At 31.8% G+C, this 23,421-nt stretch overlaps 1 protein-coding gene across 3 annotated transcripts in view; it reads left to right on the forward strand.

The window, feature by feature from the left end:
* The window catches only part of LOC143148599 (adenosine receptor A1), a 239,460-nt gene extending 226,042 nt beyond the window's left edge, over positions 1-13,418 (forward strand). For all 3 annotated transcript variants that reach the window (XM_076315082.1, XM_076315080.1, XM_076315081.1), the window contains 2 exons: positions 6,904-7,120; positions 12,720-13,418. In XM_076315082.1, the coding sequence (XP_076171197.1) occupies positions 6,904-7,120; positions 12,720-13,389 (887 nt within the window). In that variant the 3' untranslated portion in view covers positions 13,390-13,418. The remainder of the gene's footprint in view (positions 1-6,903; positions 7,121-12,719) is intronic.
* Positions 13,419-23,421: the final 10,003 nt, after the last annotated feature.

Here is a 23,421-nt window from a genome sequence, read left to right on the forward strand (position 1 = left end):
AAGTCTTCTCGGAAATCCTACTTTACGACCCCTTTTTTTTACAGTAGTATCGAAACTCGCATACGTCGACGAGACGTGATCGATTTCTTCTGAGAACTTATCCTCTCCCTCGAATGCGTTCAAAACAGTTTTACTTATCTCTTCTGATTTATTACAAGAAGTGCACTAACAAGAAATATCTGAAAAGTATTCAGTACGATAGAATATACAGGGTGTTTCCGAAACAAGCAGCTAAACTTTAGCAATATATCCTAGACGTAATGGTACAAAAATGTCGTATAAATGCAGACTGGTGAACCCTTTACGTTCAAGATATAGACATTAGAAGTTGTATATTAGCGAAAGTATGACAGCAACCGAATAAATCAGTATTTTCCAAAGCATTGATCAACGACTAATGCAAAATAAAAATGTATATATTTATTACATTGTATGAGATATATCGTCGATAGATCGATGAGATTTTCCCGATGAAGACGAGTCGAAACACGACCTTATTTGGACCATGCTTCAATCATTCGTTAATTGAATCATTCCTAAAACACTTTCGATTCGTATAATTAAAAATAGTCCGAACGTGAGTAAAAAATTACTGGTGACTGATATATATCTGTCCAAATGCGACAACAGGACCTGTACTTATGATCGTAGTAGACAAAACTAAATAAAAGTGGAATGTTCTGAAGCAGATACTACGGGATTTCGTAAAGTAAATACGTTCGTTGAGAAAATGGACTAATAAAAATGTATACGTTACGAGTGTCGAATGTGCAATAGGGCGACAACAGCTGCCAACAATTTGTGTAAAGCTTTTAAGGAGAAAGCTGTAACGACTTGTATGCGCCAAAGTGGTTGCCAACGTTTCAACTGTTCTAAATGAATCAAACTCTCGACGTTCATTCATAGTTTCCGAGGATAATTTGCGGAGAATGTTGAAAGGAGCTTCAAATTCGTTGTTACATCACTCACGGTAGATTTATTTTCAAGCATATCCAGGTTCTGTACGAATGATCAGGAAACATTCGACCAAACGAAAGATGAATTTGTCTGTTTTTTTTTTTTTTCATTCACTACGATAGATACCTACCTTGTTTTTTGTGGATATATTGGATACTGGAGATGAAAAGTGGATACAGTATCAGAATATATCAAGAAAAAGAACATATCACGAGCCCAGAACATTGGCGTTAACTGTGATAAAATCTGAACTGTGCCAAAATGAATGTACACTGTCTGTATAGTGGAGTAAAAAGAGTTCAGTGTGTACATAAATATTTAAACGAATGCAAAACCATTTATTCCGAAGATATTGCTAGCAATTAGACTAATGAAACACTATACTCAAGCATGGGACACCTAGACACATTAATAAAGAAGAGATCTCTTTCCGTCATAACAACCCCTGACCGCGAATAGCAAATATAATTCAAAATGTCTGTGTACTGAAATCTAATCGATGGAACAACGTATTGTATTGTCTTGACAAAAATCTATACTACTATATACTGTTTTGATCATTATGAAATAAAAAACATAATATTTGGAATGTTAAAAATGTAATAGTCACGAGGAATACTTTTAGTTAAGACATGAAGATATTTATATAAATAAGATAGAATTGCTGTCTGTAAAATGGTAAATAATTACGTTTATTGTTACCGAAACTATGGTAGTTGGAGAGAAATTTGTCGAATAAAAATTCTACGGTACAAAAGGTACTATCCACATACACGATAACAAAGATTTCTCTTTTTCTAAAAATTAAATTTTATCCAAATGAAGCACGGGGCTTTTTCTTTTTAGAGAAGCTACTATTAAATAGAAATTTGAAAACACAATAGTGAAATTTATGAATGACAGTGTATATCAAAGAAAGATGAATTTTATACAGTAATTGCTTGCTTAAAAATGAAAAACCGCAGTCGCCAGTTATCTTTAACTGATGGTCGCTAGAGAATGCTATCTTGGAAATGATTCAAACTTAAACTGGCTACCCGAACAGCTTTCTTTTTGTCTGAAAAACGCATTAATATAAACTAATTACGTCATAACAGCAGTAAGATACCGTGTCGTAAATGAATTATTACTCATCTTTAACACGACAATTGTCGCGCTATGTTTGCCAAATGTTTTACTGCATCACGGCTGTAAACAAGTAGGTACATATAATATACGCTGAAATTATTTTATTCGAGAACTTGGCAAAACACTCGGATGTATACAAGGTGTCCCACTCGAGTTAAGACAATAAAATATTTCGTAAAAAATTGTTATTAATGTAATAATGTATTAATGTACTGAATGTAAAAAATTAATGTAATACTCTAACAATTTTGTAAATGTTTCTATAAATATCTTAAAAAAAATATATATATACATATACACACAATAGATATATATTTCAGACAAAAGTTATACATATTTTTACGCAGAGTAAGATTCCAAAATAAAAAATATAGATTTAAAAAAGAAACCAAATTGACGCCTATGAATTAAAGAACTATTAATACTATTTGAATTCTCTCTCAAAATCATAAAAGATATGTTATCGTACGAGATATTTCGTTGTATCGACTTAAGTGATACACCCTGTGTATGTGTGTATGATGTTACTACAAGAAATATTTCCTGGGTGGGGATTAGAGCCACAAGCAAGGATAAACACGGAAAGCCAACGACTTATTGGTTAATGTATTATATGAAATTGCAGTTCCGTTTAGACTGATTCCAAAGTTTCAGGCAACATAACTGTAATCTTGAATAAATCTGTTATATCTATTCATTTCGCAGTAATTTATTGATTTTATTAGACTAAGTTGTGTTAAAACATCGCAAAATGTTAAAATATCATTCGACAAATAATTTTATCTTCGAACACATAATCAACGAATAGTGACACAAGGATGATTTGTACACAGGATTTGATACAGATGCGATTGATTCCAGTATTGCGCGAACGGCAATTCTACCGTAATAAATCGATTTGTGTTGCGGATATTAAGATTCGATTCCAATTGTCAAAGATACGAAACCATTCGGAATAGAGAGTATAACGCGATACTGATAAGTCAACTCACACTTTAAAGCATCTATGGCATTAGAAAGGGACTTAAATGTTTTTATCAAGAAGGATCTAATACAACTCAGTTAATTGTGATAAAAATTTGTGCAATTTAACGGCTCAAAAATATATAAAACGTTTCTTTATACGTACCATTTATATATTTACGTGTGTTCCTTTGTACAAATTAATTTTTCATTGTTTTTGTCGATATTTTTATTATTTATCTTAGAATGTGCAATTATCAACGTCAAAAAGTATTCTTTTGTACAATTATTCTTTTATTCGAACCGTTATGGCTACTTATTACTTCGAATGATGGGGTTCCTATTATATAATGTATTCATAGTGTTTATGCATTGTATTTCTATGTGTATGCCAAAAAGTATACGAAACAAACGAATTTTATCGCAAACGTTACTTATTCAGAAACTAACAATTAATACTGACCTGAAATACACAAAGAGCAACAATTTTACATAATTGCAGTAATTATGTTATTCTACATCGTTGAATTTAGAATAAAATTACGCCTTTATTAAAAAAAATTACTTTTTTTTAACTTTTTCTACAGGGATATAGATCTTCAAAAATGGTGTAACATTTATTTAAATCTTTTTCCGAGATGTTTTGCAATTTACGAGTTGTAAGCATATGTATAAAAAAAACGATTCGGTTAAAAAGGGTTGTTTCTCCTTCAATGTACAAAACTATTACCACGTAAATAACGTAAAATTCTTAGGCTGATAATGCAAAGTTTCGTGAAAATCAGAGTGTGTTAGATATATTCAGATTCCACAAAAATCTATCAATTTAAGTGTAATACATATGTATGGATAAATCGTCTCGGAATTTGAACTTGATTTTATTGCACGTAAAATATGGTGGAGCTGTTGTGTGCGACTTTAATTTTAAATAATTCTTAAAAGAGAGACAAACGAGCACAAGCAATTAAATAGTCATTTGCACGACTGAAAGAATACCGAATCACGTTTCAGGCAAGTTAAATGAAACCGGATGCATCCCTTGTTTTATCGCGTTACCAACAAAGTGACTAGTACCATAATTAAAACTTATATTAAAAGAGGCAAGTCTATGGAATACTATACGAGAATTCAACAGAAAAATATAAATCCTCTATGAATGGTTTGTTTGTCGTACAAATGAATATTCTACTTTTTCACAAGATCACATTGTCGGTGCAAAACTACTGATGCGAATAATTTATTTACCGATACATGAAAATATTTTTTTTTTTAAGTAACTCAACTACTACAGTCACTCGTGACTACATAAATATTTAGAAAAATCTGAAATATTATTTATACATCATTAAGGATTTTCATATTTCCGAAAAATTTAATTATATTCTTTTCATACGTTTTCTGATGAGAGTAATTGTCACATTTTTTTATTCTCGAACATATTTCTAGGATTCAATAATTATGTGGATTATTGATAAGTTTGAGTTGAAAATATCGCAATTATTGAAAGACCGTTATTCAAAATATACGAGTAGTATAACTCATAAAAGTTATAAATTATTTTATTTTAGTCAATTTGTCGTATCCTTATATTATCCTGGTTTTTATTATGACTTGTTGTTTATGAATTACATTTGTACGAATTTCTAAATCATAGAAATTTGGAATGGGTGTATGGAATGAAATTGCTTTAAATGTGTTCCCAGTTTTTTTTGGATATTCCCTTGAATACTTTTATGACATTGTATTTAAACGATGATTACAGTTTTATTCAAATGTAATACTCTGCTACATACATAATTCTTGAGCGAATACATTCGTTTCAATATTGTTCTTCGTGTTTTGAATCCTCTTAATAGTTAAAAGACAATCAAAACAGATTATACATACGAAGTTATGAAAGTAATCAGTGAATTTTAAAATAGTGAAGAGCGTATATGTTTGAACAGTTGCAATACCGCTAAAACTATTGAAGCTATGCTCAATAGTTTTTTTACTTTATACCTGCATCAAATTGACCCATAAAACCTTTTATGAAGTCACACAATGTTAAACATATGTACAATGTAATAATAAATTCCACTCTTTAGAAGATAATTGTTCTTTTTCTACTTGTTTCGAACGATAAGTCAATATTGGGATTATTTATTGTTGAATATAGGTGATTTATATGTTCCGATTTTTTCTATAACTGAATTTTAGTCTACTGAAATAGCCGTTGGCGCTCCGATAGAAAGGATTAAAGGATTAAAATTTCGGGAACGTTGTTTGCTCTGGATGATAGCATTTGTAGAAGTTAATACTTTTATAGTATAGTATCGGCTCAGCATTTTTCCCTTTCTCTGAATGAAAATTCGGTATCTTCGAACAAAATACTGCCAATGAATGGAATTAACTATGAGAGGATTCTATTGTATCCTTGGTCCAACATTATGAATTATTTCAATGAATTATGGAACTGAGCTACAAATTACAGATACGTGAACCTAATTTAAAGTGGATTATTGTTTTGTACGTTTGCAGGAGAACAGTTTTGTCTGAAGGACGGATTTTATTCAATTGTTTGCATCAAACGCACAATTTAATGCGATTTCTGTGTATTACTTTACTAAAACGTGGTAGTGAAATTGCATTCCATTAAGCAAGACATGAAGTAGGCTTGACTGGGATGCTCGAGTGAAGCGTGCAATTTATTTCATGATCGTCTCATTTGATGCGTTACATGTAATTCTGATATGACAGGGCACGTATACGGGGCCAACGGTGTTGATGCGTGAAAATACATGACACGCAAATTAGCAATGAGCTCAGCGTAAAATAATGTCCGTCGATAAGTAAATAAAATTATTTTGAAAATTGTTTGTAATCTTTGTATTAGCTAGGAACGAGCAGCTGTTTAAATGAAGGTGAACTGGCAATAATATTGGAAAGAATATTTTAATTTAAACTTAATTTCAACAAACGAGTTTTAAGTTCATCAATGCCGGTATAATTCTTCGTACGGTGCAAGGTACAAATTCGATTGCAGTGTCACTTTAGGTTATTGACACGTACGCTATTAATATTATTAGTATTGGATCGTGAAAGTTAATGACAAGTTGGCTCAGAAATGCTGTATACATAGTTTGTTAATAAGCGTAACTTCCAATTTGTATACGATGGCACAGTTTATTAAGTTTATTGCGTGGCGCCACCCCTTGAATTTCACGCGGCAATCAAGATACGAATTTATGAGAATCAATATTTTGCGTACTAATTTTGTTTGCATAATTATAAAGACCGTTCATTAGTGTTAATTTTAAGCAGGGGTAAGCAGCATAATCATATTGTTGAAATATTGCGAGAAATTGTTTCTACTATATCGTTTCATCATTTAATATATCTTTTACTAAAAAGAATATGAATTTCTTCAGCAGAAAATGGACTACATTAATATCTAGACACATTACAAATTATATTAATTGATTTTCAAGAAGAGTGATCAAGTATCACGTATCCTTGCACAAAGTGTTTAATTACCTGCAAAATGATATGCGATACGTATTGATATTTCTTAACAATGATCCGAGAATTATTGAAGCGTTGTGTTAAATAGGTGAATACTGGTCAAAGACGTATAACGTTTTCAAAACTTCATACATTTCATCAAAATAGTTTCAATGTGAAGTTTTGAGACTTCTTTCAGATAGTAACTAGCTTCACTCTTCCAATTTGGTAAGACTCGAATTAAAAATGATACAAATGATTGACATGTTCATAGGTGGAACTCAACGAATCGTGCAGCAGAAGAACAGTTTTGCATAATTGTTTTTAGTTATTTTGTTACGATTAACTCGATACCGAATTTTCGTGTTCTAGGAAATGCATTTCTCGTGAACGTTGCATTGGCAGACCTATTAGTAACGGGACTCGTGATACCAGTATCGGTGATTGTGATTCTGGCAGGACATGAAGAGTCATTGAGCACATGTCAATTTGAGTGGAGTCTTGAGGCTCTTTGCTTTCTGGTCACGGTGTTGACGTTGGCTACGATAGCTGCCGAAAACTATACTCGTTTGTGTCTGCCACCCGAAAGGTAAGAATAGTTATCAACAACGCATTTAGAATACAAATTAGTAGATCAACTAATTCAAAACGTTGTTTCACTCGATCTAACGTCAAAGACGTATACCGTTTTCAAAACTTTATACATTTCATCAGAATAGTTTCAATGTGAAGTTTTGAGACTTCTTTCAGATAGTAACTAGCTTCACTCTTCCAATTTGGTAAGACTCGAATTAAAAATGATACAAATGATTGACATGTTCACTGTCATGTTATGCATATGCATACGTATGTATGCAGTTTGCTTTTAATATGGTATATAACAATTTATAAATAGATACAGTTTCGCTTTATTATGTGGTATTACACCATAAAATTTATAAAAACGACAGTTTATATGCGTCAAGCTAATATTATTATTGATGACTTATATACACTTGAAATTATTATATTTATTACTGGAGAAATTTTCACATCGTATTCCATACGATGTTGCTTGTGAATTCGTAATAATAGTAATAAAAATGATAATACATGATATTAATTGCATAAGAATAATAATATTTTTTTTAAATCTAGTCAGTATACATATTTTGATTATAACCGTTTAAAAAATATCATGTATATTATTAAAAAATAGCAATATACAGAGTAAAAATTACGTTAAAATATTTATACAAGATTCAAGAAGTCAAAGTGAAGAGAAGAAGCCATTAAAAATGTGATATAGGGATACTTTACCGATTTAGTATTTGCAAACTCAAAGACATTTGAAAGTTAATGCATCGCAGACTTGAAACGTGTGTCTTATGTGAGCCGTACAATCAACAAATTTACCAATTTATTAAATATATATTTTTTTTTAGTTGAAAGGAATTAACATTTTCATATGCATGAAAAAAAAAGAACTTATTGAAATAATATCTGGTTGAATAATTCTTTGATTACATGCTCATTAAAAAGAGAAGGAGTTGAAGGTAACAGTATAGAAGAAAGAGTACTCTTTTTTAATAATATAAATCAGAGAATTACAAATTTTGCTTCTCTTCTGCTTTATTTAATTTGAAGGTTTACGTAACATTACGTAATATTCCTGTTGCGTGAATCATAGAAAGTGCATTCTGGCGAAAATTCATCGGCAAATGTAAAAGAAATAACAACCACTTTATTCGAAAATAGATTATACAGCATGGTCCCTAATTTGATTAACTTTTCCTACGGTTTCAATTAATATTCAAAAATTCACAGGAACTCCCCTTAACGTAATCACATTATGATCCGATTACTCGTTAACCGGATTAGCTTGTGATCCAATTACAGACAGCTTAGAACATAACAAACGTTACTTTGATCCAGACCTATTAGACGGTTACAATAATTGATACTCCTGAAATAATATTACAACGATTAAACGTAAATTGTTTTACTATTACATGTATATGGAACATGAAAACCATACGCATTTACTAATAACATTTCGAGAATAGCATAATGCGAATTTAAGAAATCGTCTATTATCAGCAACAGACTTTAACGCCTTATTGAATAAAGAAGGGACAAAAATACGTTCAAATGAGAAAGTAATACGTTGCATGAAAACGCTTTTTTCCTTTCGCACATATTATCGCTATTTAATAATTAGAAGTTACTCTTTCACTTTGTTTTAACTTCGATCACATTGTATTACAATTAAACGGTATAAGATTGAAACTCGACAATTGGTATCGATATGCAAGTGGTTAACGAAGAACACGCATAGAGAAAATAATTGTAATTATTTCTCACTTGGAAAACTTTGTAAATTATGATTTCAACAAAGATTCATCCTCGCCATTACTATACGCACGAATCAAACGGAATCTTATAAAACATTCTATTTTCTACATCATTTATGATTCAGCAAAGTTTTACTTTAATTTTATCCTATAATGAAAGTTATAAATGATATTAAAGAGAAAACTAATTACAAAATGAACAAAATGGATCTTCAAGCAAAATTCGGTTAGTGTAGTGAAATTTTTGTTCAAGAACGACACTTCGAATATACCCTGTAGAATGAAGAAAAATAATAATAACAAATTATATTATACTTTCAATGGATCTTATTATTTACGGATAAAAGAAAATAAAACTACAATTGAGGCTTTTTGAAATTTACAACGTAGAAGTACAGGTTTATATTCAATGTTACAAAGAGATAAAGATTACTTATGTATCATATTATTTAACGTATTTGATTTTATTTCACAGTTTTGAATGAATGTTAGCTTGACGGTGATCAAAGAAGTTTAAAGTGTGCAATAGTTAGCATACAAGTGGTTCCAATTACATATTCAATTCTATATACATACTCTGTGGTTGAATAAGTTTTGTCGTTCGATGAAACTTATTGAACAGTATAGTACTAGGTTACTCGATAAGTTTTGTCGTTAAATAAAAGCTACACAGACATCCTGATTGCAAAATCAGGCAAAAATACACCGAATATTTATGTTTATAGGAGAACTAAGGCCGTTTAAAGAAAAAATATTGTTTCTGTTACATGTGGCAGAAACATAAGACCAATTGTTCGTGAGTCTGATTCACATTTTGCTTTGCTGAACATCCAGAGAAATGGTCGTGATTTTAAGCACTATTGCTGCCAACGGCAATACAGTCACAAGAGATTAAAGGGCTTTTCAAGCGAAGCTTAAACGCGCACGTATAGCTATGCCATAGCTACTGGTCCATAGAGGATCTTTCTGCATGCAGATACTGCGCTTAGCGATTGAAGATAGATGCACGAGAATTTTAGAATTTTGAAAAATTCATAGATATTTAGCATTCCCTTTGGATTCACGTATTGAGAAATTTTTGAAGAACTTTTAAACCTTAGTTAGTGTACCCTAGAGAGAAATATTCAATTTATTCGTTGCTTCCAAATCGTAGAGCCAAATGGTCTCTTCGTTTTCAGTGAATGAACATTTTTTATGTAGCTTTTGACTGTCCAATGACAGTATTAGTATACTAGTGTTTCAAAGAACAGCAATATTCTAAATACATACTTCTAGAAATGTAGCAGCACTGCTTTCGAGTCAGAAGAGATAACGAAAGCATGTAGCTTTCAGTTTTTGGCCACGTTGCAAATTTAAAGTTCTCTAAGGATCAATTTCTGAATGTTTTATGATATCCATTTTAGAGTAGACATATTATCTCTTACGTTATCTTACCGGAAGAACAGTATTCAAAGAATAGCTGCTTTCGCAGCGTACTCAGCAATTTAATCTTTCCTCGACTGGCACTATTTATATACGAAATTAATATCGTCATAAATATCTACTTCGAAGGAAAATGATAGCTTTCCAATTATATTTTCAATGTTGGGCAAAAACCTTTTCACTTGGGACTTGATAAATGTACTTTTTCAGACCTGGCATTATCTCACAATCGGTATTATATCGAAGATAATGAACTAAGTGTCTATATTTCGTAAATTACACGTCGTGTATTCATTAACATTTCCTTGTTGCATTTTCAGATTATCATTGAAAATACTGTTTATAAATAATTAAACGAACCGCGTGTCAAATACTATATATGTATAAACTTAAAAATTGAACGAGTTTAGGTTTCCACGAGCTACACAAGTTACAATCACCAAGTTAGTTTGTTACATTAACGTGTCAACGCGGAATTTAATGAGCTTTAACAACTTTGAATAGATCCGTAAATAGACTATTGTTTTCTATTCCGATAAAATAGAATGTCAACGAATACAAATTTGAATCAGTATTCAAACATTTGTTTCACCTATTCGATGCAAAATAAGAAAAAATTTATTGAAACTAGGAATTTTACAAAAGCTGTCTCAATTCTAGTCTCTGTAAATATAAGATGTACATACATTTGGAAACAATTTATGATCAAGATATGTAACTTCCTTTTTACTACTTCTGTAATTAGAATGATTTGCTCGTGTTATAATTTACTATTTAATAAAAAATATAATAAAATTTAATAATACGTACAAAATTAAGAATAATTTGTACATCTACACATAGTATTAACGGTCTACTTACAACAATGACAAGTTTATTATGTACATAGTAGTTCGTTTATTTTGGTCATCTTAAGATTATATTAATATCTCCATTACTTTCAATAAGTCAAACTTTTTCCAAACTATCGTGATGTTTTCATTTAAAATTATCTGAAAGTAAACATATTGTAGACAATTGGATTAGTATTATTATCAATTATGACATCATGATAACTGAAATTCTTTAAAAAGTAGCCTTCGGTATCATAATTTTTTATAGTGGATTTCTTATCATATTTTCTTAGCTTTTAAAATTAACAGAAATATTATTAAGGCAATCAGGATAAACAAAATAATCTGTATATTTCAAATAAACGAGTAACATTTATTTCAAGTATATTCTTCGTAAAAACATGAACAAAGTAAAAACAAATAGGAATTCGTTTCGTTCGCTTGTTAATAATTATACCGACGTTATCGAATAGTTACAGGCATACGAATATCATTTTAAGCATTCAAGAATATGTTTAGTATTTAAATAATTTACGTTACAACGTCTTTATTTCAATGTATAATATTTCAACGCGTCCCAAAGTTCTTTTCTATTTGAAATATATTATTAAGCGCTAAAATTAAAAGGATAAAATGTCTTATTCGTGTTCAATTTCAAATTTCAGAGATGAAACAGCCTCTCGAAAATTGAAAAATATATTTTCCTAAACTTCACCCAAATATATCTCAAATATCTTCCAGACGCAGTATCTGTATTTTGTACGAATTACAATGATTATTAATTTCACAAAAGCTGAAAGGAATAACGTAATAGCGAGTAAGGACAATTAGATAATCGCTTTTACTAGGAAAAAATATTTTTCCCGTTTCCGTAACCAAATATAAATAAATGTTTCCAATTATTATTCCTGATAGTTTTCGCGAAGACAGCTTATCAAATTATACGAGCTCCACCCTGTGCAAACACGGAGAAATTGGATACGACATTTTCACATGACAATTATTAGCAGTTGCGTCATATCCCACTAGCATCGATAGGTTACTGAACCAAGAAATAACCTCGGTGACAACTGAGTTACACAGTCGCCCTAAACGGTTGGAAAGCTATTTCGAGCAATAGTACGTTATTTGCCTCTTTTGACACTTTGACTTTGATCGCAAATTGCATTGCAGTACCGTACCAATATCACGATTGAGTTCCTCGTTTCACATTCTACGAGACGTTCCAGCAGTTTAACTCCTTGGAATTCGTAACTGGCGAAGTAGAATTTCGGGACCCGTACACACAGCAACACACTGGTAGTCTCAAAGTTTTCGTGCGAGATAATGGCGCTGCCATTAGTCGGTCTGTTAATATTTCAAATTCCACGAATATTACGCGTCTATGACCCGCGTTCCACGACGTAACTCGATGTAAAAGACGTCTACATTCTTGCGTCTCTCGTTCGTTCTCATTGATCTTTCTTTCGATCGGTTTGAACGCAATCGAGAGTCCTATAAAAACAAAAGAGGGTATTTCAGGATATTAATTCCGGCTGGACGATATTTAATTATCCGTGTTTTATCGACGCGTCTGTTTCATGATTGGTCGTATTTCCAGGTACGCCATACTGACGTCGAGCCGAGTAACAGTGACGATCATCGGCATCTGGCTGATATCCATAATGACGGTAGTTCTGCAATTATTCTTGGACGTAGGACCACACTTTTGCCGACGTCGATTCAGTGGAGTAACCGTGGAACAAATAATCGGAGCCACTCTCCTAGTAGGTTTACCAACTTTGATGACTACCTTCCTGTACGTCAAGCTGGTGATTCGAGTTCGACACGCCACCAGGGGTTCGTACAAGCCGCCGGTCGCTTTCTCTTGGGACTACGAGCTGACCAAGGCGAATATGTATAGCTGCGTGATGTTTGTGATCTTTTGGCTTCCATTTGGTAGCGCTGTATGCTTCAACTCCTTTCGTCCGATAAGCGCCCGTGTCCTCTACAATTTGGCCTGGTTCGCCCTCTCTAAGTCTTGCTTCAACAATCTCCTCTACTGCGTGGCAGACCGACACTTTCGCAGCGCCTACGTGAAGCTTTTCCATTATTGCTGCTGCAAGACCACGGTGAGTTTCTCGAGAAGGACACGTGGTGACGGAGGGAGAAATACCAGCGACGTACGCTTGAGGGTTCACATTATCCATTCCTATACAAGTCCGGCTTCCTGTCGGCCCACCAGGGTCCACATAGGCAGACCTAACGTACGTGACGTTTACGAGCTCTAAACTCAACACAGCACTTGACGATCAGGATACTTGTGAAAGCTTACATCCTCGTCGACGCAAACGATCGCCGTCCAGTAGAAACATTTTTCATCTTTCGTTTCTCGTCCTCAACAGGCCGTCACTTTTCACATTCTATCGCAATCAATTCGTAAATTTTCCCCACCGGTTATTACATATTGCGTTGATCGATAATCGTTTTCGAATATCTTGAGTACGTAATAATCATTTCACGTGTTCGAATATCGTTTCAATAGATCGAGGCCCGATATTGTTGTTTTTACGAAATTTAACCAAATTTATGGACACTAATGGATCGTTCGAATTGCCTTTGATCACGCTTCTTCTTATACAAGAAGCATTGAATAATGAAAATTCGAAGTTCTGGGAACAAATTTACCGATACCTAGAAAATTGAAAGTTAAGAGAAAGCGTGACAAAGATGGCTATTCCATCTTCATTCGATATTCAAATATCAATAGTTGCAGCAATAGTATTTCTTACTGTATAATTCTCGTATTTTGATCGCGGTTCGATAATGAATATCTCGTTTGTGTTAATTAATTTTTAAACGATTATTATATCGAGAGAAATGTGTTTTACGCTTATGTATGTGGAAACAAGCCTGTTCCTCGGTCTGTCAAAAAATGCTTCAACGGTAGAGTAACGTGGCTACTATTATTTTGGCACTAATGAGTCTTTGTATCGTTTATTCTTCCACTTTCGGTATAAGTATTGTCCAATTGTTGACAGAAGTCAGGCTAATTTGCGCTTGAAGCGCGCTACGTCTGATGCAAGCATCGAAAGCAAATACTTAAGAGATTGTGATTGACACTGAAGCAGGCAATCGCCGTCCATTGAAATTTTATCTTATTGTCATTCTGATACTAAGAAAATCTATCCACCTTCCGTCTATATTCTTCCAAGAGTCGACTGTTTTACGAAACTACATATCCAATAAAAACATTCGTCGCGGTTGCTCTTTGGACAATGATTTCTTCAAAACAGGACAGAATTTCTCCAAATTAATTCACGAGAAAAAGGGAACCTCTATACTAATATACAAAATACAGTCCTTTAGTTTCGTAAGTGGAGTTGCAAAGTAGAACTTCTATTTTTTTATAAAACGCGTTTTGTATTTTGTTAGTGCAAATCTTCTCAATTGCAGAACGTTTGTGTATAGAGAATATAAAATTCAACGTATTTAACGATAAGAAATAATTTCATGGTTTAGACGTAAAATGTATTACGAACTTCAGCAACGTTGCTTTCTCCTTAGTAACGACCTCGTTTCAAGACCAAATTAACGCTCTTTGCACAGCAATATAAAGCTATGAAGAATTTGTAGCAGAAAACAAAAGCTGCGAGAAAACATGATGCTGTGTCGTTCTAGCAATGTTTTCAAGTATACAGTTTCCAGGAATATATTTAAGACGCTTGCAGAAAATATTTTTTTAGAAGTTGGTCTACGTGTTTCGAACATTGAAGTACTTTAAAAGCACTAGTTTCCGATCCATGTTGCACTATCTCCTCCGAGAATGGGTTGCCTTGAAACGCGTTACATTGTCTGATTGCAATATGCACTGCAACCTGTTATCAAGAATAAAGATCTCAACTACGCGGTTTCCTGATAATAGCTTACTGCCTGGATCGAGTCTCGATGGAAGTGGTTAGTCATGTAATATTCTCATACTGAAACAGCAATTTACACTGATGCAATTTAGACCTACGGTGTGTATGGTTTAAATTTCATCGAAGAAGTGATAGTTTCGCAGACATTGAATCCCAAATTACGGTTAATCTACTGCAATAAATTGCTCGGTGAATGAAATTGTGGCAACCCTTGAAAGAGGAATGTAAAATGCTCGTCTTCGGCACGTTCCGAGCAAAATCAATTTCCACGGTAGAAAGTAGTGAACGAGAATCGTTTCCATCTACATCTTAAGATTTAACGCATAGTTGGATTCTGTATACTGAAAATCGATATAAATGAAAATCAAATCAAAAGTAATAAATTGTGAGTAAAGGTACCAGTTAGTTTTGTATATGACTTACAAGTAAATTAAAAAAAAAAAAAACAAAAACAAAGTTTCTATTGCACCACTTGTCACTGATTATGACTATGTATTTAGTACACATTAAATGTGCACAAAAATCGTAAAGAGATACAGTTGAAATAAAATTAACACTTATCGAATCTGAATTTACGTACAAGCAGAAGTACGAGGACGTTAACTACGCGTTAAAAATTGTTCCTTGCAGTTACGTGTACAAAAACAGTATACTCGGTTCTATGAAAATATTTTCATTAATTTTTCAATCCCAAAGCACAAGCTTTTTGCTTTTATCTGGAAAGAGAATATAAGATTTATAATATCAAGCTAGTACCCATTTTGTGCAAGTTATACATGTACTTTCTGTGATATAAATTTCTCGATTACCCTCTCTGGTTTAATGTGACGCTACAACAAAATTTAATTACAAATTCTTAATTGTTCAAGTCACGCAATCAACCGTATTTAACGTTCGCAGTTAATCGAAGAAAGTTTTTCTCACACTCCGAAGATCTGAAAGTTCCGAACTTTGAAGTCGACGAGTTAATTTAGTCCAGAAGTTCTTTTATCAAGCAGCTTTTGTGTACCTCAGATACGTCCATTTAGTATACTATATATATTACATAGATATTCTAAACATAGCATAGATATTCTAAATAACATAGATATTCTAGAGTTTCTGTTCTTTTTATTGATCGTTTTATTTTATTCGCAATAGCATTTTTTTAAACTTATATTATGTTTTATATATTTCCTCGCTCTTCTAGTATCATTACAAATAGTACTTGTAAAATTGTAATAATCCAACACATGGAAAATTATACTATTTTTCTTTACATTATGCTATACAATTGCACTGCAAAGATTAATTATAAAATGAAAAGAATATTTAAATTTAAATAAGTTACACGGCAACTATTATAGAAATATTTTTCCTTACCACCTAAGTAGGTTCTTGGAAAATATAGTTCCTTTTTGCACCATGTCAACGCCAAAAAGATAATGCATTAATCTATAATACAAAATAATGAAACATAAAAGAAACTAGAAGAGCGAATCTATCGCAATCTCTATCTTCGATTAATTTTTATATTATTAGGCTACTATGAAACAGATTAGCATTTTGTAAATGGTTATATAATTTTTATTATAAATATTGTTTTGCATTATGTTACTATAAGAAGTATCTAAGCGACTCGATACAAAGTAAAGAAAAATATATAGTATATTCATTTCTACGGATATTTTTTAAGTATATATGCCCTGTACTACCATGTTTATATACGTATATATTACATATATACGTGTATACTCGCGTGTATACATACGATTTATTTTAAATTGTTATTCGTATCAGAGCAAAAGAAATTCTGTAATACTGTATTATATTTTTCTGTACGATTGTGTCTTAATTTATGTACAAACAATGGAACTTTCATATTTTACCACTTATTAACAAATTAACGTACAATATTGAAACATATGCTGGACCTACATGCATTTACTACAGAGACAGAAAGTAAAAACCCCCATATTTAACCTTCACCATTTTAAATGGTAATTTTTCTTCTTCCTCCATTCGAGGAAAAATACATCCATAAAACTAAAATCCTTTTAACCTCACACCCTCGACACCCTTCCTAGTAACCGTAAAATGTCTAGTATCGACCAAATGTTTCTTTATGTCGCACTGTTTCGAGTGGACATTTTCTACGCGACGAAAAGTTAATACCTGAATTTGGTCTCAACGAAATTATATTCTTTACTTGTACGTTTTTACAACATTCTTCATTCCGTCTTGCCAGTACCTTGAACCGAATAACCCTACAAATTATTAAACATATAGTATTCAATGTTATCGATCTTCTTTAACTTCGATTGTACACAAAAATTCCACGATTGGAGACTGTCAGAGAGAACATTTTTGAAAGAACGAGAAAAAAGGAGAAATTTTACTAGATAGATTATTAGAGAAGTATATGAATTTTATTACTACAGATACGCTATTGTATGTATATTTACTGTGAAACATTGAGGGAGGAAATGTTGAAACATAAGGAGTAAAATTCCTGTTCAGTGAACGAGATATGACTGAAATTCAATATCATATTTAATAAACTAGTATCTCGTTTGGAACAAAAAATAAAATAAATGCTTCGACTATAATATTACACCTAAAAAGCAGAAGTTTAGAACGTTACTTGTTTGTATAATATATAGTTTATCTTTCATTTGTGATTATTATTTATACGTTATACGTAAGAAGTTTCGAAAAATATCATTCATATGTATGTACGTATTACTTATTTTATTTTCTAAGAAAAATTTCTTATTTAATCAATAACAAACGAGAGTAAGAAGAATCTTGAACGTTCAGAATCCAGTAGAATTTCGTTCAATTAAGTCGACTACGAATTATATTTCTCAAGCAAGAGAAACTTTCTTTTGTGTAGTTTCCTTTCTCACAAATGGTGAAAGGATTATTTTTAGTTGTAGAATAGACAATAATTTCAGCTTTTTTGTGCTCGTTTATTTTTACACATTTATTGTTAATACAACGGCCTGTCGTGAAATTTTGTGTCACAGTACAAGGAATTATTTTATAAAATGTTGGTACAACGTGTTTCATTAATTATCAGATTAAAACGAATCTTACGTAACTATTATATATCTCCACAAGTGCTTCCTTTCCAAGTTGAAAAATTTCATTTCATCACAGAAAAATATGATTTAAGATCTGGAATTTGAAATAAGGACTTGGAAATACGAACAGTGGACAAAAATATTCAATTTACGTTCGATTTATACGGTTATTATTATTCTAATCGAAGTCAAATCGTAATAAAAATGTTAGAATGATCCAAATAATTGACATTCTACTGTATTTTCGGATTTATTGCTTCAAGCTTGGTAACAGCGAAAGAGAGAAACATTTTCCAGAAAAATATTAAACGTAAATTTATTTTGTTGGCTCGAGGCGTGTCGCAGAATTTATAAAGAAAAGAATCGTATTCGTTGTACATATAGCTCGTATATAGTTCGTCCTGTAATTCTATTTATTAACTGATATATTACTGCAGTGAAGTATCTTCTGACTGTATGTATAATATATTGTATGTTACATGCCTTCTGTCAATCTGTGATCACACTTTTAGGTATGATTGTTCAGTAGCGAGGCATAAACACGGATTATAGTTTTAAATTTTGCACAATCTGAACGACGATAAATTATGCTTTAGCCCTTTAACGAAAATCATTCTTCGTAGTCAGTATGGATACTTATATTACAGTGATTCGAGGATTCGTATACATAATTAACATTCGCGAAGAAATCTCCAAAGAATGAAAATGGTACGAGTCAATTTTATCAAATTTTTCACTCGAAAGTTCGAACGATGTCGTCAACTCGGATGTTGTCAACATCTGAAGAAGGTCGATACGAGACACTTCTGAGGTGAATTAAAAATTCACCGGCGTTTGAATAGTTATGAACGGTGCTGTATACTCGATGAAATTGCTCTTACGAGACACACGATACGTTCGTCGGGCAGACTAAAAATTCATAAGAAATTGAATTACCTCGGTTTATTGGACAGTGAATATCTTTTATCGCGGAAAAGAATTTATTAACGTCGTAATTATAGAGAGAACGAACGCCATTCGTTGTACGGTGACTGAAACCATGCATCCCTTTCTATTATCTCCCCTTCCATTACTGGAAACTGTCTGTTGACTCCGACCGAACGATTGAACCGATGCTCCTCAATAGCGTCGAAATGGAAGTCTAAGTCACGGATGCAGTTTTAATATGTTTTCGTTGGGGTTTCGTGCAAAATTTAAAACTGACGTTTCAAACGACCAGCGCGACGGAAAGTTTGCTAAAAGTTCTGCAAACGGATCGTTCGAATACGAGTACAAACCTTGGTTACGGTAATTTCATCGGAAGCTTTCGCCATCTAAATCAGATGTCGAAAATCTAAAAGAACGGGGAATATGAAATGCCGACGATGATAATGCTTGAGAAATGGGACCAGGAAAAAGTTTCTTGTAACTACTTTTCCCGGCTACTTTTTTATTATACACTTTTTTCATTCTACGACCGTTACAACTACGACTCGTCGTAAGATTTGATGCTAGTCCGTCTATTGTCCAGTTTTACCATACTTCTCGAATAAAGTCGGAAAATGATAGTAAAAATTTGAGTAGATAAATGAGAGAAATTCTTCAGAAACGTGTTGAGGGTGAAACAATGAACGAATTACGGAATTTCGTTGTTCCAACGAATGAGCTAACCTGATGCAATGAAAATTATGATAAAGTAGACATTTGATCTTAACGAAGTGGCAAATGATACTGGTGTAACCGGACAAGTAATTGTTCTCTTTTTTTTTTCTCGATTACAAGACGTGTAGCGGTCGTGAAATTTATGTTGTATCGGAAAAAAAGTATTCTAGCCGTATAACTCCTTAACGAACTCGTAAATGTGCGTATATAGGATATCTAAACTGAAGAATATATATACTTCACTTGAGCAACAAAATACGATATCGAGTGAATTATTCTTTGCGCATCTAATAGGAAAGATGCCATCGTGAGACTCGCTATACTCACAAACCGGTCCAATGATTTCATTCTAGTCACGAATATTAAGTATCGACCTACAAGTACTATTCTCTTTAAATATTTATATAATAGGTTCATTTCTCAACATTTCGTTTATAATTGTATTATTGACTACATTGTAAGTTATCATTCTTATTGTAATCCATATCAGTTTATAAACTCTTATTATTGAAAATACATCTACGTTTGCCGAATTATAATTCAACCAATTACACTGGCATTCTAATACTCTTAAATTAATCTTAATTATTACAGAATAAATAAATTAAGAAACCCTATAATATTATACACGCATGTAACGCGTATATTGTACTCCTCCTACACGTATGAAATATGTATATTTAAGAATGCATAACAGTAACGCATTAAATAAAATGTGCGGGAATATCGACAGGCACTGCATGCGTATTCACATCGCTTGTCGTAAAAATTATGTGCATATCTCCTAAATTCTACCTTCGAATATTTTTGTCTTAAACGCACTTACTATTTATGCAGTGTCCGTCCAACGGTATACTTTTGGAGAAGCATGTTCTTATTTTATAATAACATATTTTATCGAGAATGTATCCGTGCAACAATGACTTGTACAAATGTAATACAATTCACGTGTATCGGTAGCAAAAGAAAAGAATTTCATTTTGAAACAAAATACTCGACTTTGTTTTATAGAAATGTCACGATTTTCGGTTTCAAATTATTTCAAGAGTTCGTTGTTTCAAAATAAAACTTTATTTCAATGGCAGTAAATGTGTTGCGCAGAAAAATTAACGCTCCTTTGTTGCTTCTCTTTGTTATTAAATATGTAGTAGCAATAAATATCTTAATACTGCTACTCAAGAATAATCAAATAACGCAAATCCAATTATTGGATTTCTTCCAATAAATTGTCAAGAAATATAAACAATTACTTTTGAACTAATGGTCTAAATTGTAAGTATAAAATTATTTCTCTGGAATCCAATGTAAAGAGTAGTACAAATAACTACAATGGATTTTATACGATCCAGAAGTTATCCTGTTGCTTGATTCATCTTGCAAAGAAGTGCTGCGAGAAAAATACCACTACGATTATATGGTGCTACTTGTTATATACCGCCGAATATAAAAAAAAAAGATTAATTATGTTCGGAATCAACTATTATTTCTTGCGTAGTTAGTAGTAAACAATAGTAGATCTAGTGCCGTTCGTAAAATAAGAAACAGTATTTAGATGTTGTAGATAATAGAGATAACATTGTTAATATTTTCTGATTACTATCCTTTGTAATAACACGTATTAGTGAAAAATGGAATGCTCTTTAGGTTTTGCGTATAACAAAAGTGTTCATTTGAAGATTTGATGCTTTTATTTTTAACAGGAACGATCCTTTTTCAATTTCAAAGGCCCAAATAAGTCAGTGAATGAAAAGTTACTTATTTAAGATTCTCAGTTTTGTATATCTTATGTTCACTTAGATGTAGACCCATTGATTTTCATGTGTATGGAATTTGAAACATTGATTAATACTTTTCTCTATTTTTTCGATTACACAGATACAATGATCTAATATTATAAAAGACGAACATTAATACATACATATATATGTACATTGAAAATATTGTGATCTAATTAATCATAAAATTGTATTAAATATATAATATCATCTGTGTTGTCTAAATATCAAAATTATCTATTACGAGTTCCAAATTCTTTATTCTGTAAAAATTTAAAAATACCTCCACTCGACTGATGAGAAATACTCAAAACATCGATATACGCCTAAATATGTAGAAATCGTTTAAAATCATTCATAAAAAATTGTTAATTAATACTATTACGTATCGACAATGCAAGTTATACAATTCGTGGTACAACTGAGAAGTAAATGATTCCTCGTAAAAAATTAACGTTGATCAATCTCTGTTTTATTCTTTTTATCGCTCATCCATGTATGTATACGGATAGATATGATTAAGAAATTATTTGAATAATCCGATATAAATTCAGAATTAAATAAAATAGTTGGATTACACCATAGAAAGTAAATTGTATCTTGGCAGTATGTATTTGCAAATACAAACATGTGTAAGTAGAAATAACAAGTTATAAGGAGATGCGTTTGTTAAGACCTTTTTAAACTTCGTTCTTTTTCAAACCAAAGCCTTGCATAAAGAAATATAATTTCTTATTTTTTACTTATTCTTTTACAAAGAATCATCTCGACCGTATCACGAACTACACCGTTTACAATGAATACAGTCTTAAATATGCATTGATTCATTCTCACGATCTTTTATAATCCGTTTCACTTGAAAATGTTTTAGATTATTTGCGTAATATTACGTATATAAATTGTTAACATCTACAACTTTATATGAACACAATGTGGGCATTTGACTTTTCAAAACAGTTTCTAAAATTGATTATCGTACACATAATGCTCAGACAGTCACAATGTGAAGGAGACGAAGACTGCAATTTGATACAGTTGAAATCTTTCACAATTACAAAACTACCGATAATTGGCAATTAAAAAAGTCTCATAAACTTTTATCGAAACGTACCAATAATTTGATTGCAACGTTGTAAAACGATTGCGATCAATTTCAGTTGTTCTTACTGAAAATTTGTTCAATGGCTGTCTGAGTACATTTATAACTTTTTAAACGAGATTGTCGGGAGCTACTACACTTGAAACCCTGAGGACCATAAACTCACAATAAAGTTTCTCGTTTTCTTCGCGCAAATCTTGATCGAAGTGATTGAAACATAGAGTTAAAATGTACACTTTGTTCATGAGAAACGTGAAAAACGTTAATATTACTCCATTGTAAAATAATAAAAGAAAAAAAAAATGAAATCGATGTTGTGTCCGAATAAATGTCCATTACATCGTCTGCATGACGAAGCATAACAAATTACTTAATCATGTACTAAGAGATTTTCTATTAGATTGATCAAAATGTAGCGTAGCGAATATTAATGTACTGTGTTAACTTAGACGAGTAGTACGTTTCATGAGCCTCGTAACATAATATGATCTAAAACAATGCGAACCTTTTTAGTTATAGTACATTGAAATATAACGTAAACATGATTATTTTGTACTAAATGTATATCGCATTGATGTATTTTTCGCAAGCGTCGTTGTCAACGATACCATCTCGGACGTTATAAAAAAAAAAGAAACGGCGCTGCATTTTATGGATGTATTTTAGCGTGGATTATGTACATGTAGATTTTATAATGTTGTAATAAAAAGATTTCTTTCTATATAAATAAATTTATTTTTGAATTACTTTTTATTTCGATCAAATTCGATCAAATTCTTAGAAATTTGTTTAATTATTGTAATTTAAACAAATTATTAGATAT

Source organism: Ptiloglossa arizonensis, chromosome 6 (genome assembly GCF_051014685.1).
Source record: "Ptiloglossa arizonensis isolate GNS036 chromosome 6, iyPtiAriz1_principal, whole genome shotgun sequence".
Taxonomy (NCBI): Eukaryota; Metazoa; Arthropoda; class Insecta; order Hymenoptera; family Colletidae; genus Ptiloglossa; species Ptiloglossa arizonensis.